Source organism: Diachasma alloeum, unplaced genomic scaffold, assembly GCF_001412515.2.
Source record: "Diachasma alloeum isolate Michigan unplaced genomic scaffold, Dall2.0 Dall_scaffold_00798, whole genome shotgun sequence".
NCBI lineage: Eukaryota > Metazoa > Arthropoda > Insecta > Hymenoptera > Braconidae > Diachasma > Diachasma alloeum.
In genome coordinates, this window is record NW_021680928.1 from 243,733 (window position 1) to 270,038 (window position 26,306).

Sequence of the window (26,306 nt, forward strand, 5' to 3'; positions counted from 1 at the left end):
GGGGCAAAATTTGTGATACTCTAAATCTCACGGTTTCATTGTCAAGCGGGAGTATCGCAAGAGACGACTGTACCTAGGCAGGTTTTTCCCTCAAATGAGGTTTTCCCTTGTCCTTCGGCGAATGCGGTACAGGGGGTTGGGAGGTGGGAAGGAAACAAATCGTAAAGACCCGAAAGGGTATACGAGAAGAAAAAAAAACTATTGAATTTTCCCGACGTTAAACTTCAGGAAGGATCCCTACTAATCTGAAATTAATGACAGAATACCGAATATACACTTTTCATTTTAATTCCATTAATGCATTCAGAAGCAAATTGCTACTTTTTAACAAAAAAAAAAACGATACTTGATTTAGACCTGTGCAATGAGCCACTTGTTTGATTATTTCATCAATCTCTCTCCAAAAGTAAACTTTCTAATTTTTTTTCAGCTTAAAACAGTGTTTTCTAACGGTTCAATATCAAGATTCAAAGTCAGACCTGCAAAGTTTAAATAATAAAATCAATTGAAAAATATCCGGAAACTTAGGGTCAAATGTTCTATAAGGAATGAACATTTTCGGGGATTGCTCTACACGAAATAAGAACAATTAAATTCTTTTCTAATATTTATAATTCGTCATTTCAGATTTTTATTTTCTCATATCAAGAAATTTCTCCCCGCATTTGGGACTGCTGGGCTGACTTCACCCCACCCCACGGCCAGAGAGCCTACGTCACCTGGTAATTGATTCATTGTCCGACCCTCGACTCAGGAAAATGATAAACAAATCAGTCATTATGATTTTTTCTGTTATTCCACGCACTGACAGGTACAGCATAACAGTGCTACTGTTGCCCTTCTCAGTGCTGGTGTACACTTACGTGAGCGTTTGCGCGGAAATATGGAAGAACACTGAAATTACTGTGTTTGGACACAGGGGCGAGGTCAAGAGGATGGACTCGAGGGAAAATAATCGAGAGCCGGTGATTTCAAGGGCGAGGATTAAGACTGTTAAACAGATGATCACTGTGGTCAGCCTTCATGTTATAACTAGTGCTCCGTTTGTTGGATGTCAACTGTGGGCTGCCTTCGATCCTGATGCTGTAAAAACATCTTTTTACGAAGGTTCATAATTAATGAAAACAATTTTAATCCATAATTGAATGGTGGAGTCCTAACAATGTCAATTCTTCTGTTTTTTTGTTAATGCCGGAAAATTTTTTGTCGAAAAATCAACCTTCTACTAAAAAATCGCATAGAATTATTCTCTAAATACGCTAGTTACTTCTGAGAAATTCAACGGGTTTTTTCATAGGAACAAAAACTTTTTTTTTATTTTCAGGACTATGTTATCGATTTCCTGGAACATGTAATTGATTTTGAGGGAACTATCACCAATTACCGGTGATATTGAACACTGATTAGAATGTCCGTAACTTAATTTCCCCATGATCTAATTGCGATAATCGAAAGAATACTTTGTTTTATTTTATGGAATTTAACGAATATTTTCCAAAAAAAAATTAACCGTATGAAAATTGTGGTGCGAGGAGCATTTCAAAGTCAAAAACATGAAAAACGACGTTTTCGCATGACGTACGGGGTAAAATGGGTTGGGTCCAATATTTTTCTTCTTTCTTTTGTTATTCCTGCTATAATGACAAACAATATTGGCCATCATGACAAAAAATATCGTTCGTCACTTGGCCAAAAAAAAACAATTTTGACACTGCTGCTATATTCACCTCGTGCCGAAAAGTGCCCTTTCGTTTACTCGTAAACGAGAAATCTTTTCGTTTACTTGTAAACGAAAAAGGCACAGTTCGGCCACTCGCCGAACGTAACATCACTGTCAAAAAATATTGTGCGACACATGTGAGACGAAAATTTTCAGCTCGTGTGATTGGCAGCTACTGATAATTCGCTCGTGTGATTGCAAACTTCACACTCGTGAATATTCCATCTCACTCGTATCGAAATATACTATTCTAGCTGATATCATTGAATCCTTCGCTTTCGACTCGGGCTGCAAACTCATATTCGCCAAAAAAATTTCTTTCGACCTAGTGACGAAAAATACTAGTTAGATATCCGATGATCAGATATCCGCTATCGAGATCAAGAGTCCCTCCACAGCTATTTTTATTGACTGGGTTTCCGAAAAGTTTTTTAGATTTAAATTTTTTAATTTTAAATTGTTAAAGAAAACAAATTATTTCCAACAGACACATTATTTTTTTCCGTGTTAAATGACATCGCCCGTGACGCGACGTTGCCGGAAACTCGCTAAACGCGCCCGGACCCTGCAGAGTGAATTCGGAAACGTTGAAGCCTAAATAACACGACAGCGAATCCCCGCGGAGTAATCAAAGTCGCAAGATCATGTATGGTGACAAGATTAGGGTTAAAGAATGTCTATCATATCGAGAAAAAAAATTCTACCGTATTCTTATTTTTTTCTACGCCAAATAAAAAGACCCCCGTTTAATTTGTATATGTATATTACTTTCAATGAATAATGGCATGATCATCTGCAGGTCCGGCCTTCGCAATTCTCTCACTCCTCAGCAGTCTCACAAGCTGTGTGAACCCCTGGATCTATATGGGATTCAACCGAGAATTGCGATCGACATTAAAAAAGTACATAAAGAAACTGATCCTCGGCCGGTCGATGACGTTCGGTGAGTCAAAGCACCAAAACTCAGACATCACGGACAAAAAAATTAGTAAAAAAACCTAGCGAATTCGGTAGACAATTTTATTGGATTTTCTATTAAAATGTTTAATGGAAAATATTCTATAGAAAAAGTCAATGGAACTTCCTCGGCTCAAATTTTCCAAGTATTTTTCGTTTCATTTTTATTTTGTTTTCATCAAGAAAATCAAACAAAACTTTTCTATAGAAAATCAATTAGACATTGTCAATTGAGAATTGACATTAATAAAATGTCAATTCTCACCCCCAAAAATTATCTTCCCCAGACAGTGATTTCTCTCATCATTCAACAAATTCTTCAACGAGATCCACAATAATCGGGACAATGGTGCGCCTCGCCAGTTCAATGTACCGAGGGAAGACGCCCCGAGCGTCTGATCCAGAACCATTGAGAAACCTCCGAGAATCTCTGTAATCCAATGACAATTAAGAATACCTAATCTCTAGTTTTACAATTTTTTAATGAACGAATAAAGAATTCAGTTGTGGAATTATAAGAAACATCTTGTACAAGATCAAGAGCTGAGTGATACGTATCATAAAATTTTTTTGTTGGAAATTAATTCTAAAAAAAGTCCTGTCACATTCTCTCGTAAGACACTCATTAAAGAGGTAATTCAATATAATTAACAAATCATTTCTTCGATCGATTTGGATGAATCTTTGATGAATGTTTGCAAATTAGATAATTAATTTTAGAGGAAAACGGTAAGAAATATTTTTTGTAAAATGGGATTTTCCACTCATTCCAGAGATGATCAACATTCACTAATGATGGAAATACTAAACTCATTATTCATTTTAAAAGAAAATGTAATAAGCACTTTTCATCGGAAGTTCTCCTCTTAACAAAAAACGGTTTTATCATATTTCCTTGTAAAATCAGTCATTAAGATAATTCAGTAATTAATAAATCCATTTGAATGGGAATTTGTTAATTATGCAAATAATCCCATATTCATTCATTTTAGAAGATAGTGTCACTAGATGGCTTTTGCTGGAAATTTCGCATTCTACAAAAAAGTTTATGTAACATTTTCTCGTGAAATCACTCATCAAAGAGATAATTTAATAATTAATAAATCATAAGCGACAATTTTTACTTTAAGGGACATTGTGTTGTCATGACCCATTTATTCGATTTAGAAATATTTTTCTCATAGACATCTCTTTGTGCCCTATGGCCATTCATTTGCCATTTCTCACTTGGCTTTGTCTTCATTCCTGTATATTTTCCAAGAATTTCTACTGTTCAGTAAAAATCAAACAAAACTTTTCCGTGGCGCAGTTTCTTTTACAAAAATCACTATTCGTCTCGCACTTTTTCCCTAATATAGGGTGAATTACTTGAGTCATTCGATAATTTTTCTCTCACTTTTTTCTCCCTGTACTGAACTGTTATTTTCCATAAAAGATGAAAAAGGAAAGGGTTTTCGAAAAACAAACAGGCGGAGTGTATTTTCTCCTCAGGTCCCCCTGTTCCCACCTCATTGTATTCCTTCTATTGACGAAAGAGGGGGAAGCCTCCATTATTATTTCGAAAACGTATTTACATTCTCGCTTTTATTCTGATCTCTAACGATGCTTCTTTTCACACTTATGCTAATCTCAAGCTCACCCCAGGGCTGACCATTTTCCCTTTCTCCCCGCACTTTCCCAACATTTCCAAAAAGCCTGAAAGAATTTCTGAAAAAGGAAAACCACCGCTTCAATACAGTGTAAAAAAAAAACCCTAAATTTTCCACAATTTTTTAAACATTTTATTCAATTTTTTCAGGCAACAAAAATATTCTTAACGTTTAAAATAGTGGAAAAAACATTTTAGCGAGGAAAAATATGTTGACGAAGTTGAAGGCCTCCTAAACGGATTAAAAAGACGAAGGGGACTCCGTATTTACGCCTCCAGGCCTGACGTATTGATCGATGATCCAACAATGCAGAGACGTATCATCCAAATACCTATTATTTGAGAACCTCTGTGTGAACACCTGAATACTTAATAAACGGATAAAATTAACATTAATAACGAAAGTGTCCGTCTTCGATCTACATCTTATCCGTAGGTACTGAAACGCATGTCCCTAATAGTCACATTCTGCGTCTTGAACGAGCCGTTTCGTGTTTAACAGTTTCGAAAATCCAGAGCAGCAAAAAAGTGAAAAACAGTTTTAATCAGCAAATTTTCATAATCAAAAATTGATTTTACCTCATTTTTTATTCGAATAATGGAAAAAACCGCGAGTATCAAAAGTGAATTTTCGAACAAGGTATTGACTCCTGAAATAATTTTTAAAGGGGAAACCCTGGTGAAATTTGCAATGTGAAATTTGAAAGTCTTCGGTTTATGAAAATAACCATCGAGTGACTTTTGGTATATGATACCTGAGAAACTAAGAAAAATTTCGTACCCAATCCATTTTACCCAGTACGTCAGGCGAAAACGTCGTTTTTCGTATTTTTGGCTTTAAAATGCCCCTTCGCACCACAATTTCATTCCATTCAAACTTCTTATTTCAAAATGTTCGTTAGATTCCATGGAATAAAACTAGGTATTTTTTTCGACTATCTCGATTAAAGATATGCAAGTATCTTTTACAGTTTGGTATAAACCATACTATAGATTCAACCATTTTCAATCATCAAATTTGTCAGTTAACTTGCGTGAGAAAAATTTGATGGTAGAAAATGGAAATTTTTGAGGCGTCATAAATTAAAATCGGTGGAATAGAACCCGAGTTATTAAAAAAACGAAAAAACAAAGAAAAAATCATATCTCCGAAATGGGCTGTCGAATAAATCTGAAAAAATTGAGAGATAGTTTTTCTAGCCCCCCCAATCGTAAAAAATATCGAGATCAATTTCCAAGAGGGTGAGGGTCAGCCATTAACTCATTTGGCATGGAATAACTCGTATAAACTTTAATATTTACTTATGAGTAAATCTGAAAAATACGAGCAATTATACTTCCATATTATCGTTAGTTTTATCAACTGAAGACTTCAAAATTTCACCAGGGTCCCCGTTAAGTTTATTTTCCTGTTGAATGAATTTTTGTGAGTGGAGTATGTGATGATTTGCAGTCGGACAATGAGAGCAACGAGGAGGAATTTTCCCACCGGTATCCAGTGCTTCTGGATCTGGATGAGGTGGCAAAGAAGCAACAGTTGGCGAAGGAGGAGATGAAGGCTGTTGAGGTGAAAAATGAGGGATTCAAGTCGTCCCCGGAGGAACCAGCTGTTTCGCGAAGACAGAGCTTGAGGAAACGATGGCAGGAGCGAACACCTGACGGTGTTCTGGTGATACGGGTACCTGAGCCGGAGGTCGTGGGACCTCATCCCCATCTGGAGATACTCCAGGCGAATATCAGGGCCGTGCAAAGGGAACCCTCGCAGACTGAGAGAGGTATTATTTTTTGAGGGTTTAGTTTTTTGGATTTTTTTCTCAAACACTGAAGGAAAGTTTGAGCAAAGCTTTTCTTCATTTGTTCGCTAATGAATGGATGGAATTAAATCTGTTTTTCTTCAATTGTTGAATCCTATTAATCGCCATTAATTAAAATTTAATTCGTTAATTAGTTTTTGTTATTTTCGATTTTTCGAAAATCGGCTGTCCCACAATAACTACAAAAAAATGTTCTGAATTGATTGAATGATGGCTTCAAAAATTCGTTTGAATGTCCTATTGGCCGAGTTCGAAGATGAAGGCGATAGCAATAATCGTTATTTTGATTTATTTGAAAATTTACAAAAATTTTGTATTTTTTGAAAATCAGAATTCCGGGGATATCTTTGAATATCACGCTTCAAATGAATTCAACCATGACTGAAAATGTTTGTTTTAATGCCATTAAGTCGAAGTTAAAACATGATTACGATAGCTATATTGGTTGATTTAATTTTTATGACAATTTCCTCAATTCTGATTTTGACCAGAGTGCAGTATTCGGGGTCACGTGACGCGTTTCACACTGATAATTTCCCTGTAGCCTGTCAATTGTTTTCTACGAATTTGACAGATATTCCTCACTTTTTGGTGAAATGTGTCCCGTAACCCCGAACACTGCACCCTGATCGGCCAAAATCAGAAATGAAAAAATTGTCCTCCGAATCCCCCTCGACCTTCAAAATTCATCGGATAATTCGCTCAACTTTTCCTGCATATCAACAGTCGGGATCAGTTTTGCAGTAAAATCCGTCGCGCTGCGCGCTCGGGGTTTTAATCTGCAAAACTAATCCCTCTCATTGCTATGCAACAAAACATTCGGGAAATATCCGATAATTTTGAAGGTCTTGGGGTATTATAGCTGATAGTTGTTGAAAATTTTTAATTTTTCAGGCATTTCCCTGAAAGTGAGCTTTCTGATGGTTTCGTCAAAGGCGCTGTTTCAAATTCATTAAAGTACAAATAAAATGTACAAATAAAATTTTTCTAGCAACATTTTATCGAAGGGCTGAGGGGAGAGATAGAACTGTAAAAAAGGCAATCGGTTGTATAGAAGAAAGAGATAATCATAATAATAATAATAATGATGATAGAAATCAACGCGTATTCTCGGGGTTTCTCAGGTGAAATTCGCGACGATTCTCAGGTGGGGATTGTTCACGCGAAGCGTGAGTAAAATTTCACTTTCCACATAAGTGATAAAAAATCAAATTCCATAATTCTAATTTTTGTTATAAATTGTTTTTATTGAATAATTGCTATTGAAAAAAACGCGCAGTAAAGCTATGAGATTTTTCGGTGGAATCGGCAATAAATTACTAGAATTTTCAATAGAAGTCCTAAAGAAATTCAATCAAATTTTCCAGCGAATTCGCTAGATTTTCACTAAAATTTTTTCATACGTGATTCATCTTTATTAACGACTTTAATACAAAGGACTGCTCATCTGCCTTATCTTGAGCTTCTCGTATTCCTGAAGCTCATCATCCCCACGTTTGTCAAAGGGTTTGAGGCTCCTAACCCTCTTCTTCTCCTTGACGTCTCTTCCCAAGGAAGAAATATAGATCTGTTCAATCCGAGTATTCTCCTTATTCCCTGTAAGGAGAGTTCTCCCCTCTGAATTGTTCGTTCTATTCCTACCCCCGTGTTTTTCCTCTCGTCTCCACCACAAGAACCCCAGCAAGTCAATGATCATCAAATATTTCTCAATTGTAGTTCGCCAAATTGTACTCGCCGAAGGCGAGTGCTGCCCTCCCAAGGGTCAAAAAACCTTTTCCAACGACTGTCGAACCTTATTTTCCATCACAATGTGGATAACCTTTTTCCGCACAAGTGATAAAAAATCAAATCTATTGATTTATTCTATAAATGGATTTTATTGAACATTTGCTATCGAAAAAAACGCGCAGCAAAGCTATGAGATTTCCCAATGAAATCGGCGATAAACTACTAGAATTTTCAATAAAAGTCCTGTAGAAATTCAATCAAATTTTCCAGCGAATTCGCTAGATTTCCACTAACATTTTTTCATACATGATTCATTTTTATTAACGACTTCAATACAAAGGACTGCTCATCTGCCTTATCTTGAGCTTCTCGTATTCCTGAAGTTCATCATCCCCACGTTTGTCAAAGGGTTTGAGGCTCCTAGCCCTCTTTTTCTCCTTGATGTCTCTTTCCAAGGAAGAAATGTAGATCTGTTTAATCCGAGTATTCTCCTTATTCCCCGTAAGGAGAGTTCTCCCCTCTGACTTCTTCGTTCTATTCCTACTCCCGCGTTTGTCCTCTCGTCTCCACCACAAAAACCCCAGGAAGTCGATGATCATCCTCCACCAGGTCTTCTCTTCCCTCTTGGAGTCCTCTATCTTCAGGAAGGTATTTTCAACGACTTGAGGGGCAACCCCCCCACTTTCTTGACCTTGGAACAGCTCTCCTTTGAGGTCCTCACCTCCGTCGTGTCCTTTCGAGGTTACGGACGCAGGATTTTCGGCGATTTCTTCGAATCTGAAGCTCTCGATCGCTGAGACTTCATCAGAAATAATCAGGAACTGTTCATTCTCTCCGTTTACAGCAGATGCAGGTGGCGATTCCTCTAGAAGCTCGTTAGAACACATCTGAATCGAAATGTCTTGACGATTTTCATCATGTCCTTTGATAGCCGAAATTTTCCTCGCATCGACGTAATTTATTCTCGTGATTTCGGTGGAGGGCTGGTCCCTCACCAGAGGCTGGGGATTGTGTCTTACTTTAGTCACATCTTCGAGATCGGTTTCCAGAGGGAGAACCTCTTTCGATGATTGTGGAAATAGCCGCAATTTTTTTATTTTTTTTGTCAACGGGCGGAGGGACGAGTCGAAAAACTGGGCTTCGTTGAGTCTCGTGCCTTTTCGACTTCTCCTCATGATGAAAATAGGGGCCGATGATCATTTCTCCATGGCAAGAGTTAATTCAAGTAATTTGGGTAACGAGAAATTTGAAGTTACTGTTGGGGGTTGACGAGGATTTTTGTTTTCGATCAGTTCTTGCGACTGCATTCACACACGTGTCAAAAATTCGTCTACATAAATATTCGAAATTTCTTTCACTTTGTTTTCTTCTCTCATAAAAAAAATGAAGTGAAACTTTGAAAATCTTTATGCAAAACTGGGTAAACTGCAATTGGAATAAACTTCAAGTGAAAAAAGTTTGATGTCTTCCTCGACTGATAGACAAAGGAAAACAAATCTAGATGTTCACGAATAAAAAAATTCAATAGAAAAACTTAGCGAATTCTCTAGAAACTCTATTGTGATTCTATTAAAATTTTAGGAAATTCTCGTTAAAGTTCTATTTGTTTTTTGCGCCGATTCTATGAGATATTTGATAGGAAAAAGTCAATAAATTTCGATTTTTCTGTATGAAAACTCTCTTGGAATCTCTATATTATAAAAATCCACATTGACTTCTGGTGATAAAAATTTGGTCCTCAAAATTTAAACTCCGAATTTAAGGGTCACAAGCGTCATGAGAGTCAGAATAAGGGTTATGAGGGTCACAAGGGCTAAAAGAAGGATCATGAGGGTCAAAATAAGAGTCACAAGGGTCAGAATAATAGTCATGAGTGTCAAAATAAGGGTCACATGTCTCAGAATAAGGGTCACAAGGGTCAGATTAAGAACTCAAATAAGGGTGACAAGGGTCAAATGAAGGGTCTAAATAAGTGTTACAAGGATCAGATTAAGGGTTACATGGGTCAGAGTAAGGGTCCAAATAAGAGACATTTGGGTCAAAAACCAAGGTTCAGAAACCAAGGGGCACGCGGGTCAAAATAAGGGCCACAAGGGTTATAATGAGGGTCACATTAAGGATCCAAATAAGGATCACAAGGGTCAGATTTAGGATGTTAAACGTCAGAATAAGGATCACGGGGGTCATGAAGGATATGAGGGTTGGCGAGCGGAGCCAGCAGGGAGCATAGCCCCCTAGTTTTTTCTATAAGAATACTTGGGCATGAATTTTGTAAGTTTTTTTCGTTCGGATCTTGTAATGCAAAATGAAAAAAAATGTTAGGAACTCCGATGAGGGGCGGGGCGTAGGTCGCCGACCCTACTTGCACGGGTTCACATTTTCGCCACTCAACAGTAGCTCCTTGGGAGAGATAGGGCTTGCAACCTACTTACACGGGTTCCTATCCCGTCCGATAGATAGGGTATTCGAGTTCTAAACTTCGCAATAGCGGAAAAAACTTAGAAAATTCGTGCCCAATAATTTTAACAGAAGAAATTTCAATAGAATTTTCCAACAAATTCGCTACGGTTTTTTATTAAATTTTTTCATACGTGTTTTCCCCAATTTTATTTGTTTTTTTTTCTACTTTATATTTTTCAGATTACAAAAAATCGGCATGCGATCGTGAACGCACGCGAATGCGCGACATGAATCGTGCGTTTGAACTATTGAGATCCAAGTTGCCAATCTGCAAGCCTCCGGGAAAAAAACTATCGAAGATTGAGTCATTGAGGCATGCAATCACCTACATCAGGCATCTTCAGAGTCTTCTGGAGCCTCAGTACCCGTACGTCCCCAGTATTCCGGAGAGGCCGAGTTATTATGGGGCGAATTCACCGGTTGGATCTTACGAGGTGCAGCATCCGGGGAGGTGGGAGTCTCTGGCTTACTACAGATACGATTATCACGCGCCTTTCATGCCGCCCCTTGCTCCACCCGGACTACCGCCGGTCACTAGATCACTCGATGATGAGGGACAAGACTTCCGTTACAATCTACATTCTTGATGACTGATATTTTTAAACGAAGAATAATCGTTATGAAGTGCAATTGGGAGTTGGAAAATTGTTCTACACGGAGAGGAAAGTTGGATAAAAATTACCTAGAAAATGGTGGCAAATTTTACTGTACACTGAGAGAAATATCGTCATAATATCACAAAACTAATTTCTAGCGCCAAATTTCTCATCTCTTGAGGATAAATTTCTTGGGATAAAAATTCGGGATAATGTTTCAGACGATGTTAGATTTCGATGAAATGTTCATGACTTGAACATGAACATTTCATGATAAAATGAGAATTTATTGCCACAAGAAATCGGTTTTTTCGTGTCAGAATATGAAAAAATGGCTAAAAACATCAAAAGCTTCGATTTAGTAAATCATGAATCAGAGACTTTCATATTGAATGAATAGAGAGTTTATGCAGAGGAAAACCTCCAGATATTAAAAAAATATAACAGTCGCTTACGCTCAATCGCGTTGAGTTCGAAGGGAAGCAATAGCTTCTTTTCCTTCTGTCAAACTATTCTAGTCTCTGAAGGAATATTATCTCATTTATAAAAAAGACATCTTTTCATTCAGTAACTTCCTCCTTAGCCCGAAAAGCACCAATTTCTTGTCTGAAACCTATCATAAATTGATCAAATATGTATGGAATGTTTTTCGCTCAAGAAATGATTTTTGTGATGTTATTTCGATTTTTCTCTCAGTGTACGAAATGTAATCGTGCTGCGAAATGTAATTATTATTACATAATAATAATCGCATAAAATTTTTAGTCTCTAATTCTTACCTTTTATCATTTATTCTATTTATTCTATCGAAAAACAAGGATAGAAATCGAATTTATGAGTATTCTTTCATTATTCGAAAAAATATATCGATTTTAAAACTTTCCGGAGACGTTGAAAAATTTAATGTTTTATTTCTTTCCGCCCACGTCATTTTCCATGTTTTCATTTCTTCTCGCTAAGATGAGATCAGAAAACTTGAAAATATTCATATCCTTTCCATATTTGAAGAAAAAACAGTAACTTCAAGTTTCTACCGACACAAATGAAGAAAAACAAATTTTTCCATTTTCTAGCCGATTATCCCTTTTTAAAAATTTTCAGTCTCCAGTTCGTGATTTTTGCTATTCAATGCCATTCATTACATTCATCATTCTATCAAAAGACACAGATAGAAATCGAATTGATGGGTATTCTTTGATTATTCGAAAATGTATTTGATGGGGTTATTTCAAAAATATATATATGAAGAATAAGAATGAATCGAAGTAACTTAATTTAATCCTGAAGACAGAAAAGGCGAAAAATAAATTGAAAAAATTTGAAATTTGCTTCATGGGTCCCTTTAAGGGATACATGTATAATTCGCGATGAGAGTTGAAATTTAAAATTGGAAATTCGGAAATTTCTTATGAAACATTTCAGTTCTTCCAAATTCCAATTCTCCGAATTTCAATTTTGACACTTCTTTTTTGAAAAACTCAAAAAGGGGTGGGGGATCTTCTCTCCCAACCTAATCCAATCTTAAGCAAGTGAATGCCTATCGATCGTGACTAACTTCATTTCGATCGCACTACGCGTTCGCCTGGAAGCGTTATCGAAAAAAGTGGCTACACACACACTTTTCTAAAAACCACCTGGGGAGTTTCTACTCCTAATGAAACATCGACATTTCATGAACTTATGATTTTTCATTTTCAAGTTAATAATATAATATAAACTAATCTAGTTTACGTTCAGTAAATTTTCCCGGGCCAACGAAAAAAAATTCACTATTCGCGATCGCAGCGTAGATGTGGGAGCTATCAAGTGGTCTCTACATTAACTACTCTTGGGGAGTAACCAATGAGATCCCTAGGAGGGGACCAATGATGGAGCTCAACCAATGAGATCAAAGAGAACCCAGTGATCTCATTGGTTGCCCGCCAAAAGTAGTTAATGTAGAGACCACTTGATAGCTCCCACATCTACGTTGCGATCGCGAATTCATGTCGCACTTTTTCCCCGATATACGGTGAAAAAATATTGAAAATCGAGTTGGTCGATTACTTAACCTGTTCGGTAATTCTTCTCGAACTTTGTCTCCGCGTAGGAATTAAGAATACGAAAAAATGAAAAACTCATGTTTTCTATTTTTTCAGGGGAATCGATGTTATTACCGAAGTTTTAAGCCAAAGAAAATGTTCAATTGATTGAAGAAATCAATGATACGTTGTTAAAGTAGTATGAACACGCCTCGATTTTTAAAGATTAGGATCTGAAATAAATTTCTAATGGAAGCTCCTGTGAGTAGAAACCTTCTGGTGAAATCTGTAGTCACTTGACAGTCTAGTATTACAGATAATAATTAATGTATTAATTTCTCACACTTATCGAAGTTAGAAATGATATAGAAAATGAGCAATTATAAATATTTTCTTACGCATTTTGAATTGATTTCTTTTCGTTACACTCAACTGGAGTATGACGAAAGGAGTGTTTATACTACTTTAAGTAATCTTTGGTGCTAAATGGTTTCGATTGAGAAAATTCTAATTTTTTGTTTTATTTCTCCCTATTATAAATTAGAGTATGCGAATTCCGGAATAAAGACCAAGGATTCTCAAAAAATATATGTATGTATATTAGGGTGGCCCATTTTACGGGTATTCCTGAATATTTCCTATTTCGTCTCAAAAAATGATTCTTCAGTTAATAAAATACCCTGTGAATTTTTTCATATTTTTAAACTGCATTTTGATGGTCGCGCCGTGTGTTTAAAGTTTGACTGACATTTTTGACCTACTGGCAGTAGAGGTCATAAAACTTGGGTAGAAGTTAAATATCCTCAATGATACGCCCGTGTCAGGTAGTAAGTATGGCTCCGAGTGAGGGTTTGGGTGAGTCACCTAGGTAATTGTTTTTTTTTATATTCTTTTATATACTCTTTGATTATTCTCGATATATTGAGAATTGGATAGTCCTCATGGGCAAAATATATTTTTTCAATCTGAAGGATGTATGACATTAATTAAAATGTTTCGAAAAATAATGATATAAAATAGAGTTGAAGGAAATAAGCATAATTAACCTTCTGAGTTGAATAAACGCTCCCAGGATTTCTTCGGATTAAGTTAGGTTTGTCTAATGCCTTTTTTGTTACAAATGTAGTTGACACTTCTTTCAAATATATGGGAAATATAAAATTCTCAATGTATCAAAAATAATCAAAGAGTAAAAAATACAAAAAACCGAAGAAAAAGAAGTTATTAAAAACTTGATACATGAAATATTGAAGAACAATTTTTCTGGCCTAATGAATGGAATCCCCTCTTCCACCACTCCCTGACATTATCGTGGATTTTCCTTGCCCCCTTCTGCCGCCTGAAGCGTATTACTGACGCACTACAGTCATCATAGAAGGTTTTCCTCTGTTCTTATCGTTTTTTCATGAATGCATCATCCGAAAACATGAAAACTATATACAAAATTTTAGCTAAATTTTAAAGCAGCTCTACGATGCGAGTTCAGTCCCTTCCCAACGCAGGTTAGTTCGGCAGGTCAAAATTTTTGCCTAGGCTCAATTTCTGTGTTTACGACCGTTGTAAAAGCACCGCATGAGCCGGACACCTGTCTTTACTGGAAATTTAGGAATTATCTTTCGCATTTTTTTCAGAATTCGATTGGGGAAGAAAATTTTTTTCTTTGAATTATTGTCAGATAGTTCCATAATCCATCAACCGAATCGGGATGAAAAACGGCCAGATACTCAGCGTGCTAAAGGCGTCTAAAAATCACTGAATTGAGTAGAAATGAGGATTTTCATTTTGATAAGTAATAAGTTTTCTGTTGAGACAAAAATTAATTCTGTTCTTAAACCTCCCTCTGAACGGTTCACGGAGGGGAAACACCGGGGGATGTAATAATTGAGTTTTTAAAAAATTATTGACACATTCGATCTCTACGATGCGTGTAAAAGTCCATAAGAAATAAAACTACACGGCGCAACCTTGAAAAATGATTCAAAAATGTTGAAAAAATTCACATGTACTTTCCATGTCATTGGTTATCTTTATCAAACACGAAAATTATGAAATTCAATTTTTTTTACATATGAGCCATCCTAATGTATATTGAGTGATTTCAGATATTATGATATTTTATGTTACAATACCTTGAATATGCAAAATACAATTTTTATTTCTTAATTTTACAAATTTAACATTTTATTCTGTACTCAATTAAATGCCATTCTGAAGGAGAAATTTGATATATTTGCTGATTGAGCGTTTATCTCGACAACTCGTGATTTCACGTATGAAAAAATTCAATAGAAAAACTTACCGAAATCGTTGGAAAATTCTCTTGGAATTCTCTAGAAATTCTATTAAAATTTCTCGTTAAAATTCTATTTATTTTTTGCGTTGATTCTATGAGATATTTGATAGGAAAAAGTCAATAGATTTCGATTTTTCTATATGAATATTGTGTTGGAATTTTTTCTATAAGAATACTTGGGCATGAATTTTCCAAGTTTTTTTCACTCGGATCCTGCAATGCAGAACAAAGCCAAATATAGCGGAAAAACCTAAAAAATAGGTGTACAATAATTTTAATAAAAAAACCTCAAGAGAAAAATTCAAACAGAGAAATCGAAATCTATTGACTTTTTCCTAGGAAATGTCTAATAGAATCTGCACAAAAAATAGAATTTTAACGAGAATTCCCTAGAATTTCAATAGAATCCCCATACAATTTTTATAGAATTCCAACAGAATTTTCTATCGACATCACTAAGCTTTTCTACTGAATTTTTTCATACGTATCGATAGAATTTCCTAGAGAAAGCGCAAGACGTTCCTAATGGACTTATTTATTCGGTCAATTTCTCCCCTAGATCGTAATGCTGTACTTAGTCTGTTGATTAGAATTCGCAGGAGCAATAGACGGATAAATATGCAAAGGCAAATCCCAGATCATGGTCTCCACGTCTAAACTGGCTGGTCCCTGCCAGTTCATGATATTCTCCTTCGGCGTTTCCAGGAGCTTCAGAGTCGTCACGAATTCAAAGTGCAGTCTCCATTTCAGCATCACAAAGTCAGTGGTGAAGTCTGGAGTCACGTGGAAGGGAATAGGGAGGACCAGTTGGGAATACTTCAGGCCTAGGCACACCTCGTGGTGCTTGTTGTAGTTGACTAGCGTTGGGCTCCCCTTGCGTCGCCTGTAGTCCTCTGCAACGTGCTCTTCTGATTGTAACGAGACTGATAGTTGGGCGCAGGAGACTGTCGCGTTGGAGAAGTCAAAGGTCCCCACGATGTCTTCACCCAGTTTGTAAGAGCTTTTGAAGAGGCAAAAGCGAACGACTCGCCCTCGACCGTTTGTTATGTTGTAGAAATTTGGACTACGTCTTGCTGTCAAGTTCTGCGGAAGGAATAACAAGTGAAACATTTATTATAATATTTCTTCAAAAGTGAAATAAGGCATAGAGTAGATCATGAAAAAATTGAGATTTTTTTTTGTGGCGCGAGCCACAAACGAATTATGATGTCGAATTTCGATTAACGCGTCTCGAATATTCTCTATTGTCGTATTCGAGACAAATATCATCCTATCCTTGTTCCTCACGAAATTTCTGGACAATTCTCGAACCTTCCATAATAAAAGGTATATAAACCCTCGTATTCCCGACCAAAATATTCAGTCCGATTCAGTCCGATACCGAAACACGATGAAAACACATCTCTTTAAATCTAAATACAAACGTCTTTATTCCACAACCACGAGTTCTTATTTCACGACCCGCACTAAACCGCTACAACTGGTGACCCCGACGTGATCGAACGAATAGTTTTTCCGCGTTTTAACCGCCTAAATGAAGCGTGTTAACGTTCGCGACTATTCAACAAAATTGGAGTGCATTTTTGATCGTGCACTTTGTGAGTTAGTTTAGTGTACTGCGCGCTCGTGTGTTGTGTCATTCACGCGCTCCGTTCGAGTTTTGTGAATTTCGGTGGATTGCTGAGCACCCAAGGACGCTGTGTTGCACTGAAAATTTGTCAACTTTTGGTTTTGATTCGCTGCTAACCAAATATGTGCATGTATGTGCTCTTTTGACGTGGATATGTCTATGGTTTCGTTTTGAGGGGTTGTTCGGTAAAAAATGCTTGTGCAGTCGCGCCATCTATCGGCGTTGCAGACTGTAGATACATTACCAACCGTCGATCGATCGGCAAGATACCGACAGGTTGTTAGTCATGTAAATTTCCAATGCAGAAATTTCTAGATTCAAAATTCCCTATAAAAGGCAGATCGGCACGCTCCGCCGGCAGTTGTGAATTGGCAATCAAAGAGTTAACATCGTATAAAGTAAAGAGTGTAAAAATTTGGTAAAGTGATAAAGTCAGTGTAGATATTGACGTGGATACGTCTATGGTTTCAATATGGGGGGTCATTTTGGGAAACGGTCCTTATGTGCAGCGCCATCTATCGGAAGTCTAGAAAATTTCAGACATTTCGAGGTAATTCGAGAAGTTTCTTGAAATTTCAAAAAAATTCAAGGAATTTCCAGAAAATTCGAGAAAGAAGGAAAGACCATGGATGTATCCACGTACAATTACAGCTATATCAAAGATGCAGCCGCCTGCAATTTTTTCGTAATTTTTAGTAACGGATCAATCGAAATGCATGAAATGTTGCTAATTTATTAGCAACAATATACTCATTGATAAAAAAATGCAAATATCCACTTGTTTCAATTGAAGTTCAATAGACATCCAATAGAATTTTTGAAACTCATCCTTGCGTGACTGAAACCAATTCCTAAATTGTAAATGAATCGATTTTACTGACGATTTTTTCAGTGATCATGAGAAAATTGTCTTTTGAAAAAGAAATGCACGAAAATATGTTCTAACTCAATAACAAATTGTGCGACGCAATTTTGATTGATTTGATTTCCAAAACGCTATTTCAATCTTGTGAGTACCTGAAGGGTTTGAAGAGCAATGTCCAGGGGTGTTTCACGTTCCTGAGTCTCCATGAATGGATTATTTGGACTGAGATCGACACTGTCATTGCAGATCGCCACTTCTGGCAATTCTAGAAGGGTGAAAAACAAAAAATACTCCATAAAATTTGTATCTACTTCAATCCAGGCGAATGAATGTTTAATTAATATTTTACCACTTAATGAGAGAACTCTGAAGGGAATTCGAAGGAGTTTTATTGGTGACGTGACCCTCTGTGTCCCCACCGTTATCTTATAAGAGTATTTCACTGCATGACCTCGGTAAGAGGGGGGTGCATCACTTGGAATAGTCTCTCGATAAATATCTGTGAACGAAACAGGATTAAAGAGTTTTGGAAATACTCTCCTCTCCTTGGATCAAATAAAGACAGTAATTACTGCTTACATGTTTTACTTTCTCCAGGAGATAATCTCAAATCACAGAATAAAATTTTTGGTTTCGTATTCACCACTGCGTGGCCGTTATCCTGCTGTCCGGGTGCAAACGTCGTGTCTAGAAATATTTATAAAAGTATCATGAAGTATCACTATTCTACTACAATAGGTAACTTGCATGAAGCTTAATTCCTTCTAATCCCCCTATTCACACATTCCTCGTAACATATGGATAGCTAAACGGCGAAAATTATGGAGAAATATTGCCTAGATATCTTATGATAATTAATTGAAAATTAGTCGTTTTCGAGGCCAATTTTTCGGTCATGACGTCACGAAGACGGTCAGGTAACACTTCATTGGTCGGAAAAGAAGAGAGTGGGGAGTTATCGTCCTCCATTGGTCGAGGCGCACCTCAAGATTGGGTTAGGTCGGCTCGAGACATTCTGTGACTGGTCCAGTGATCGACCGTCTGTGTGACGTCATGAGCGATTTCAAAGCGTTTGAAATCTTAAACTTTTAACAATTAATTATTAATTAATGAGTAATATTTCACACGTGTGTAAATGAAAAATGAATTGTTCAGGTCCCAAACTTGGGATTGGAAAATTGAAAAAAATTCATGCAAGTTCCCTATTATTTCCAGATTTTCTTTTTTTTCAACTAAATATTCAATTCACATTCTTTGAAGAATCTATCAACCATCTTAATCACAAGAGGGTTTAACATATATATCACATATATTCCACATGACTTAGCACCGAAGAAAGTTGACAATGTTTCGTGATATTTTTTTATTTCCAGATTTACCTGCATTTATAACTCCCAATCGACTCGTGGCACTGATTTTCTCCGTGAGAACTACTTTTGCATTTGTGGAGCATTGACAATGAACCTGAGCACTTGCCCATGCCAAACCCTCGAAGACGTCACTAAAAACCCAACAAAAATGCATTGAAGTAGTGTGAATAAACTCCAGTTGGGTCATTGATGCAACGAGAAAAAATAAATTTCGAATGCCTTATTGGAATTATGGGTAGAATTGGAATAACTCTGTGAATTTAATGTGACTGTAATTCTTTATTTAGTCGCACGTAGAAGACGCCTCTCGGCTTTACTCTGGCTGTCGAACTCCGGCTCTCGAAGACTACACTGAGAGAAAAACAGTAAAGTTCTCAAACAAGTCTTACTCGTGCCAAAAAAAAACTGTTTGTTAAAAATGATCAAAAAAGGATTTTTTGTGCCACACATGTAAAGCGTGCGCCGAGATTGAAAATTTTTATTGCAAAAATACACTGTCTTTTCAAAAAAATCTTATTCTCTGTGCAAGAAATATAATTTCTAGCACTACTTCTTCGTTACTCGATGTTCCCATACGTATTTTGATCCCGGCGAATGCTCGTTTTTTATGAAATGAGGGATAGTAGTTTGTCGTTTCGGCTGTTCAATAGTCACAAAGAAAAAACGAATCGGCCAAAAACTAATAGAAAGTTCAATAGAAAACCAATAGAATTGTCTAGCGAATTCGCTACGATTTTTCTATTGAATTTTTTCATGCATGGTTTCCCTTTTTCCTACGATGAAATAATGAATTTGACTGATTAGCAAATTCTATTATCAATGTTGACCATGAAATTCCTGATGTTGTAATACGTCGGATATTTCGAACTAAAAACTCTAACAAGAAGCTGAGTTGGATATTTCAATAGATATCTAAATTCACTTTTACTTTATTCTTTTCTGGTTCATTTTATGTAGGGGAGCATGGGGCAAAATGAAACACGGGGCAAAATGAAACAGTGGGAAAATCTCGTCATCTAAAGGAAATAGGACATTTTTGAAGAGGACCTTTCTTGTAGCTTGTAAAATTTTCTACAAACAAGGTTTTCATGAAAATCGTTCTATCTCCCTTAGATCACAAGATTTTCTTGCTGTTTCATTTTGCCCCGTGTTTCATTTTGCCCCACCGTCCCCTATGTATATGAGGTATTCCATGTCAAATGAGTCAACGGCTGACCCTCACCCTCTTGAAAATTGATGGCGATTTTTTCTACGATTGGGGAGCTTGAAAAACTATCTCTCAAATTTTTTAAGATTTTTTTGACAGCCCAGTTCGGAAATATTTTTTTTCAAATTGTTCGTTTTTTTTACAATAACTCGAGTTCTACTCATCCGATTTCGATTTATCAGGGATCAAAATTTTCCATTTTTCACCACCTATAAGAATGTTTTTTGTCCAAATTTTTTCCAATCTCTAGATGCTCGAAATAACGAATTTTCAAAAAAAAAGTTGAAAAACTTGAATTTGGCTAATTACGTCACGGTTGACTATTTTAATTTTTTTTTCAGAAATTCCTATAATAAAAACAAAAATTTTGAGCCGTCATACATGTTGGGTTTCGTTTTAGATCTTTTTTATTTTCAATTTTTTATTCTCAAAATTCCGCGACTTCGGTCAAAATACCCCAAAATGTCATTGGTTGACTTTGATTATAAACAGTATGAAGTAAATTTAAATATATGCCTATATATTACATATTTTTTCGATACATAATTAAAGTCGTTTTACGGTGTTTTCACCAAATTTTCGCAATTTTAAAAAGAAAAAATTTTAAAAAAATAGATCCTGGATGGAACCCAACATGTATGACGGCTCAAAATTTTCGTTTTCATTATAAGAATTACTGAAAAAAAAAAATCGACCGTAACGTAATTGGCAAAATTCAAGTTTTTCAACTTTTTTTTTCGAAAATTCATTATTTCAAGCATCTAAAGATTGGAAAAAAATTTAAAAAAAAACATTCTTATAGGTGCTGAAAAATGGAAAATTTTTCCCCCTAATAAATCGAAATCGGATGAGTAGAACTCGAGTTATTGTAAAAAAACGGAACAATTTGAAAAAAATGATATTTCCGAACTGGGCTGTCAAAAAAATCAGAAAAAATTTGAGGGATAGTTTTTTAAGCCCCCTAATGATAGAAAAAATCGACATCAATTTTCAAGAGGGTGAGGGTTAGCCGTTGACTCATTTGGCATGGAATACCTCATATAGATATACATTTTTTCATTTTTATTGTAAATACCCACTCACGATAAGTAATGTCTGTTTCTCAGGCCTTTTTTAAATTTATTCATTTATTCTTATTAATAGTTTTCAAATGATTTATACCTAATTGTCAAATGATAACAAACTAGTTTTGATTTATACAAACTATTTCCATTTTATTTTTTTCTATGTGAGTATCTTACGAATTATTCATTGGGCACATCAAAATCATCTTCGGGAATACTTTCCATACTAATTGATTTGAAGTTTTACTTGAGTTAGGAATTTTATTTGTACCAGGATTAGGTATATTTATCAATTCAATCTATTAAACTTATGATTTTCTCATTCCCTTTCTACATTGCTGTTGTCGCTGCATCATTCGCTAACGGTTTCAGTGATGAAAATTCCTCGGACAGTGTGAATTAGATAAATTTTGAACTGTAATCGCTTTTGAAATTCTGCCATACTTGTCCCATATTCTGTTGTAACTTCCTTTGAGGCAGTATCATCGACAAAATAAAGTACAGTTTCTGTTTCTCAACACACAAACACGTAATATTCAAATGCTGTATTTGTCACTCATTCTATTTTTTATTATTAATTTATTACGATCACTGTCCTTCATCGAATGTCCAATGATGTATCAGTATTATTACTCAATTTATCTATTCACTCCATAATACTTTTAAGGAGACCTCTATATTACTCGTATCTCATATTAATTTGTTTATTGCGATTGGTTTATTAATTTTGTTGGAAGTGACTTTTGGCCCTTTGTGACATTAATCCGTTAGCACTCGCGCCGAGAGAATCACACATACTCCTCGTTCGGGCTCGATAAAATCTTTTTTTATAATTTATTGGAACATACTAGACGGTTTATAGTGACCCCAGAGGAAAGGGGGACAGTTGCCTGAGGCAATCAAAAAGTTTCAGTCCAAAATCTCAATTTTTTGACCATGTTTCCCATATCCTGAAAATTTTTGCAAGAGAAACTCATATAACTCGAGTGCTGACGAGTTAACACTGGTCGTGCTATGAGCGTCGCGCCACACTTTTTCCGATTTTTAAAATTACACTGCAGTAAAGCCTCAGAAAAATTTGGAAAAATTTGACATCTTATTTTGAAGCATTTAGAAGCCCTATCCATGACAATATCCGCCGAAAATATTTCTGATGTTTCCAGATTTTTTCTACATTTTAATCTTCTCGTTACCCCTCAGAAAATTCATTTTCTCATAAGTCTATGTGATTTCGCCACTTCTAAATTGATTATTATCAATATAATACTTGACGGCCAATTGAGCACAGACCCAACCAGAATGTTTTCATCCATATTAACTACTGTTTTGAATTTATATCAGATTTTAATCTTCAAAATTTAACTTATGTGTTTATAATACTTTCATTTTCGAACTGAACAGCATGGAAAAAGTTTATATTAATAAAAAAATGATTGCTAAAAATACAAAATAATTGTGAGGCAATTACCTGTGACTCTGGGACTTTTGGTGGATTGGATTCAATGGATTTGTGAATGTCACATAGCACTCTATAACCTCACCAGAAAAATACACCGAGCCTTTAGTCAATTTAGCAACTATTTCTATCATATCGATTAAATTCTTAAAGAACACTCAATAAATATGCAACAATTGACATGTTTCAACACTTTCGCACCGAATTATTCACATTTCAAACGACTTCATTACCATTTTTTCAAGCATATTATTTTCTGTCGAGGGATGTGTGATCACAGCTGGTCTCTGACGCTAGTTAGGCTGCCATTGGCTCGCTCATTCCTCCAATCAGAATGACACGTATGAAACACTTGGTAAAAATTAGATCCATAACGCGCGCAGTTGCGCGCGTTCGCGAACAATCGGTGCTTTAGTGCTAAAAATCAATGTCAATGAATTAAAAATCTAACATGACTGATATAAGCAGAAATATAATGCAATTTAATACAGGGCATTTAGTTTAAGAGAATCGGCCAAAAACTACTAGAAAATCCAATAGAAATCCAATAGAATTGTCTAACGAATTCGCTAGGTTTTTCCATTAAACCCTGATTCGAGAATTTTTCTGAATTGTGGCTTTTATCACTAGTGAATGCACGAAGAAAAAATGTTCTCAATTAGAAACTCTCTCTGAAAATAAATAATTTGGGAACGAGAAAAAAAATCATTTTCATCACGCTGTGACGAAATAGTTATTTTCATCACAAGGTCCACAAAGTATTTTCTGACGAATGTGGCTTTGTAGGCCAAGCCGAAGGCGAGGCCTATAATCACATTCGTCAGAAAATACTTTTGGACTGTGTGATGAATGCAATTTTTCGTCAGAAGGCCCGTAAACCGCGATCAAACCGAGCGAAGCGAGGTTAGAATCGCGGTTTACCGGGTCTTCTCACGAAAAGTGACCTTTTCGGCACGCTCCGCGTGCCTAAAAGTCCAATTTCCGCCACATTGTGATGAAAAATATTGTTCGTAACTCGTGAAAAAATGTTTTTTAGCTTGTGGGATTATATCGCTCGCCTTCGGCTCGTGATATAAACCTCCCACTCACCAAAAATAAAATATTCTGCATTTGCATTGTCGATCAAAAAATTTAGTCCACTTCTGTCTGTCATAGGGGGAGAATCTCGTTTTGTTGGCATAAAATTAATTCAAAATTGGATTAAATAAAATAATGAAGCGAGGTGAAGAAAACGACTGTAACATTGCCAATAAAAAGAGTAAGACGAGAACTGTTGTGAATATTAAAACTAAAGTGAGTGTTTTAGAACGATTGGATAGTGGAGAGAACATAAATGATCTATGCGATGAGGTTGGAGTGCATCATACGACGATCAGAAAGTGGTGTAAAAACAAAGACAAAATCTCTGATTTTTCTCGGAGAACCCTTCACCTTGACCGTAAAAGAATTCGCGAAGCCCTAAACCCACGACTGGATGAAGGGATCAAGATATGGTTTGATGATTGTCGAAAAATGGGAATCCCAATTAGTGGTCCTTTTGTTCAGGGGAAGGCACTGACATTGAATTCAAAAATGGGGGAGATGAGAACTTCCGTGCTAGTGAGGGATGGTTGATGGGGTGGAAAGAAAGGTATAACATCAAATCATTTACTATTTCGGGCGAGAAACTATCTGCCGATTCACCAGCTGCTAAAGAGTTCGTACATAAATTTGAACAGTTAATTCAAGAGGAAAAGCTAACACCTAGTCAAATCTTCAATGCTGATGAAACCGGACTGAATTTCAAAATGCTACCGAAGAAAACCCTGGTACCTCGCCAGAATCATGGGGCAATTGGGCACAAAATGAATAAAGATCGAGTGACAATTATGCCATGTACAAATTACGATGGATCATTTAAATTGCCATTACTAGTTATCGGTAAATCAGCTAGACCTCGAGCTCTCAACAAAGTATCTCATGACCAGCTTCCAGTTACTTACAGACATCAAACTAAGGCCTGGATGAACTGTTCAATTTTCGAAGATTGGTTCAAAAAAATTTTTGTTCCAAAGGTTGAAGAATTTTTATTGTCACGAGGTTTATTACCTAAAACGATTTTATTACTCGACAATGCTCCCTCTCATCCCAAGGAATTGGATGAAGATGGAATTCGTGTGATCTTTTTGCCCCCAAATGTTACATCTCTAATCCAACCGCTGGACCAAGGAATCATCGAGACTTTCAAAAAGAACTATCGTTTCCACTTTCTGCTTTCATTGTTGAGTGCACAAGATCGGGGAATTCCACCCATAGCCCACTTGAAAACTATTACAATCAAAGATGTTATTGAGTGGAGTGCTAAAAGTTGGGATGAGATTAGCTCAACAACTATACAGAAATGTTGGAAGCCCTTAATTTCACCAACGTCTGGGGAGCAACTAAAAACACACGAATAGGAACAGCAGATTCAAATGTTTCAATTTCTGCATCTGTTGTTACGTCTCCAAAACTCCAACACAGTCGATGAAGGTGATGTGAGAGAGTGGATGGAAACAGCCGATGAGGACAATCAGTTGCCGGGACTTCTGGATGAAGAGATAATAGCGAGAGTACAGCCAGCGATTGATGATGTTGAGATGGATATAGGAGAAAGTGCAGAAAATACATCAATGAATGAGATGAGCCACTCGATGGATGTCCCTAATTTGCAGTCGGATGATTGTTTACTGAATAATGAGACCCAGGATCATCCAGAAATCTCCAGGAAAATTCATAGCCCTGATGGAGCCGTCGACGCCGTGGATTATCTATTGGATTTTTTTGATTCACATGGTTAACTCCAGAAGAAATATCTGTTCTATGGAATGTTAGGTACAAAGCTTCTGTGATCAAATATAGTCAATGACATTAAAAATATTGATAATAAAAAAAATCGTCTGAATCTATATGAATATTGCTATTATAGTTGAAGCTGTGAACTAAAGTCTATCATTAAAATAAAGTGCTGAATTCAGAGAGAAAAGAAATAGTATTTTTCATTTTATCGTTTCCAGTTCTCGGAAGTCGGGCTCGGCGTGAGCGCGTAGTGGGGGCAGGGAAATAGAGTCGAATTCTCCGAATTCGCTTCCCCTATCCCGCAAAACAGTCGACTCTAACCAGAGTCCACTGTATTTTTGATTTTATTTCTACCTTTTCCTATTTCTTGCGACAATCTTGGGGTGTTGGGGGTTGGTGGGTTTTAGGGGGGGGGGGATAATCTCAAATTTTTGGGATACATTTTTTAGTTAAAGTTCTTTTCCCCCACTCTTCCTTCCTCATATTCAATTCAGAAATTTCTCTATTTGTTTGAAATTTCTGCATCGTTTTGCGATTTGGAGCGAAATTGATTCATTCCGTGCTATGAATATTATTTTTTCTATGTTGTATTTTTATTTAAACAATTATTGAATTTTTCTTCGGAGTAGGAGGTTGCAACCCCCCCCCCCCCCCCCCCCC

General features: G+C 36.3%; 3 protein-coding genes across 3 annotated transcripts in view; 2 read left to right on the forward strand and 1 right to left on the reverse strand.

The window, feature by feature from the left end:
* Positions 1 to 3,993, forward strand: part of LOC107044769 (isotocin receptor) — a 12,160-nt gene extending 8,167 nt beyond the window's left edge. Inside the window, exons 4-7 of the mRNA XM_015266795.1 lie at positions 628 to 722; positions 812 to 1,107; positions 2,520 to 2,663; positions 2,965 to 3,993. Coding sequence (XP_015122281.1) covers positions 628 to 722; positions 812 to 1,107; positions 2,520 to 2,663; positions 2,965 to 3,113 — 684 coding nt within the window. The 3' untranslated portion in view covers positions 3,114 to 3,993. The remainder of the gene's footprint in view (positions 1 to 627; positions 723 to 811; positions 1,108 to 2,519; positions 2,664 to 2,964) is intronic.
* A 228-nt stretch (positions 3,994 to 4,221) lies between these two features.
* On the forward strand, positions 4,222 to 11,350 carry LOC107044770. The gene is made up of 3 exons (XM_015266796.1): positions 4,222 to 4,965; positions 5,779 to 6,100; positions 10,508 to 11,350. The coding sequence occupies exons 1-3, from the start codon at positions 4,924 to 4,926 to the stop codon at positions 10,912 to 10,914; spliced, it is 771 nt and encodes a 256-aa protein (XP_015122282.1). The 5' UTR covers positions 4,222 to 4,923; the 3' UTR covers positions 10,915 to 11,350.
* A 4,027-nt stretch (positions 11,351 to 15,377) lies between these two features.
* Positions 15,378 to 23,110, reverse strand: LOC107044768 (RAB6A-GEF complex partner protein 2). The gene is made up of 6 exons (XM_015266794.1): positions 22,842 to 23,110; positions 19,112 to 19,233; positions 18,312 to 18,419; positions 18,082 to 18,231; positions 17,885 to 17,997; positions 15,378 to 16,320 (listed from the first exon to the last, which is right to left on the reverse strand). Exons 1-6 carry the CDS (start codon positions 22,961 to 22,963, stop codon positions 15,793 to 15,795), a joined length of 1,143 nt encoding a protein of 380 aa, XP_015122280.1. The 5' UTR covers positions 22,964 to 23,110; the 3' UTR covers positions 15,378 to 15,792.
* Between the last annotated feature and the right edge of the window lie 3,196 nt (positions 23,111 to 26,306).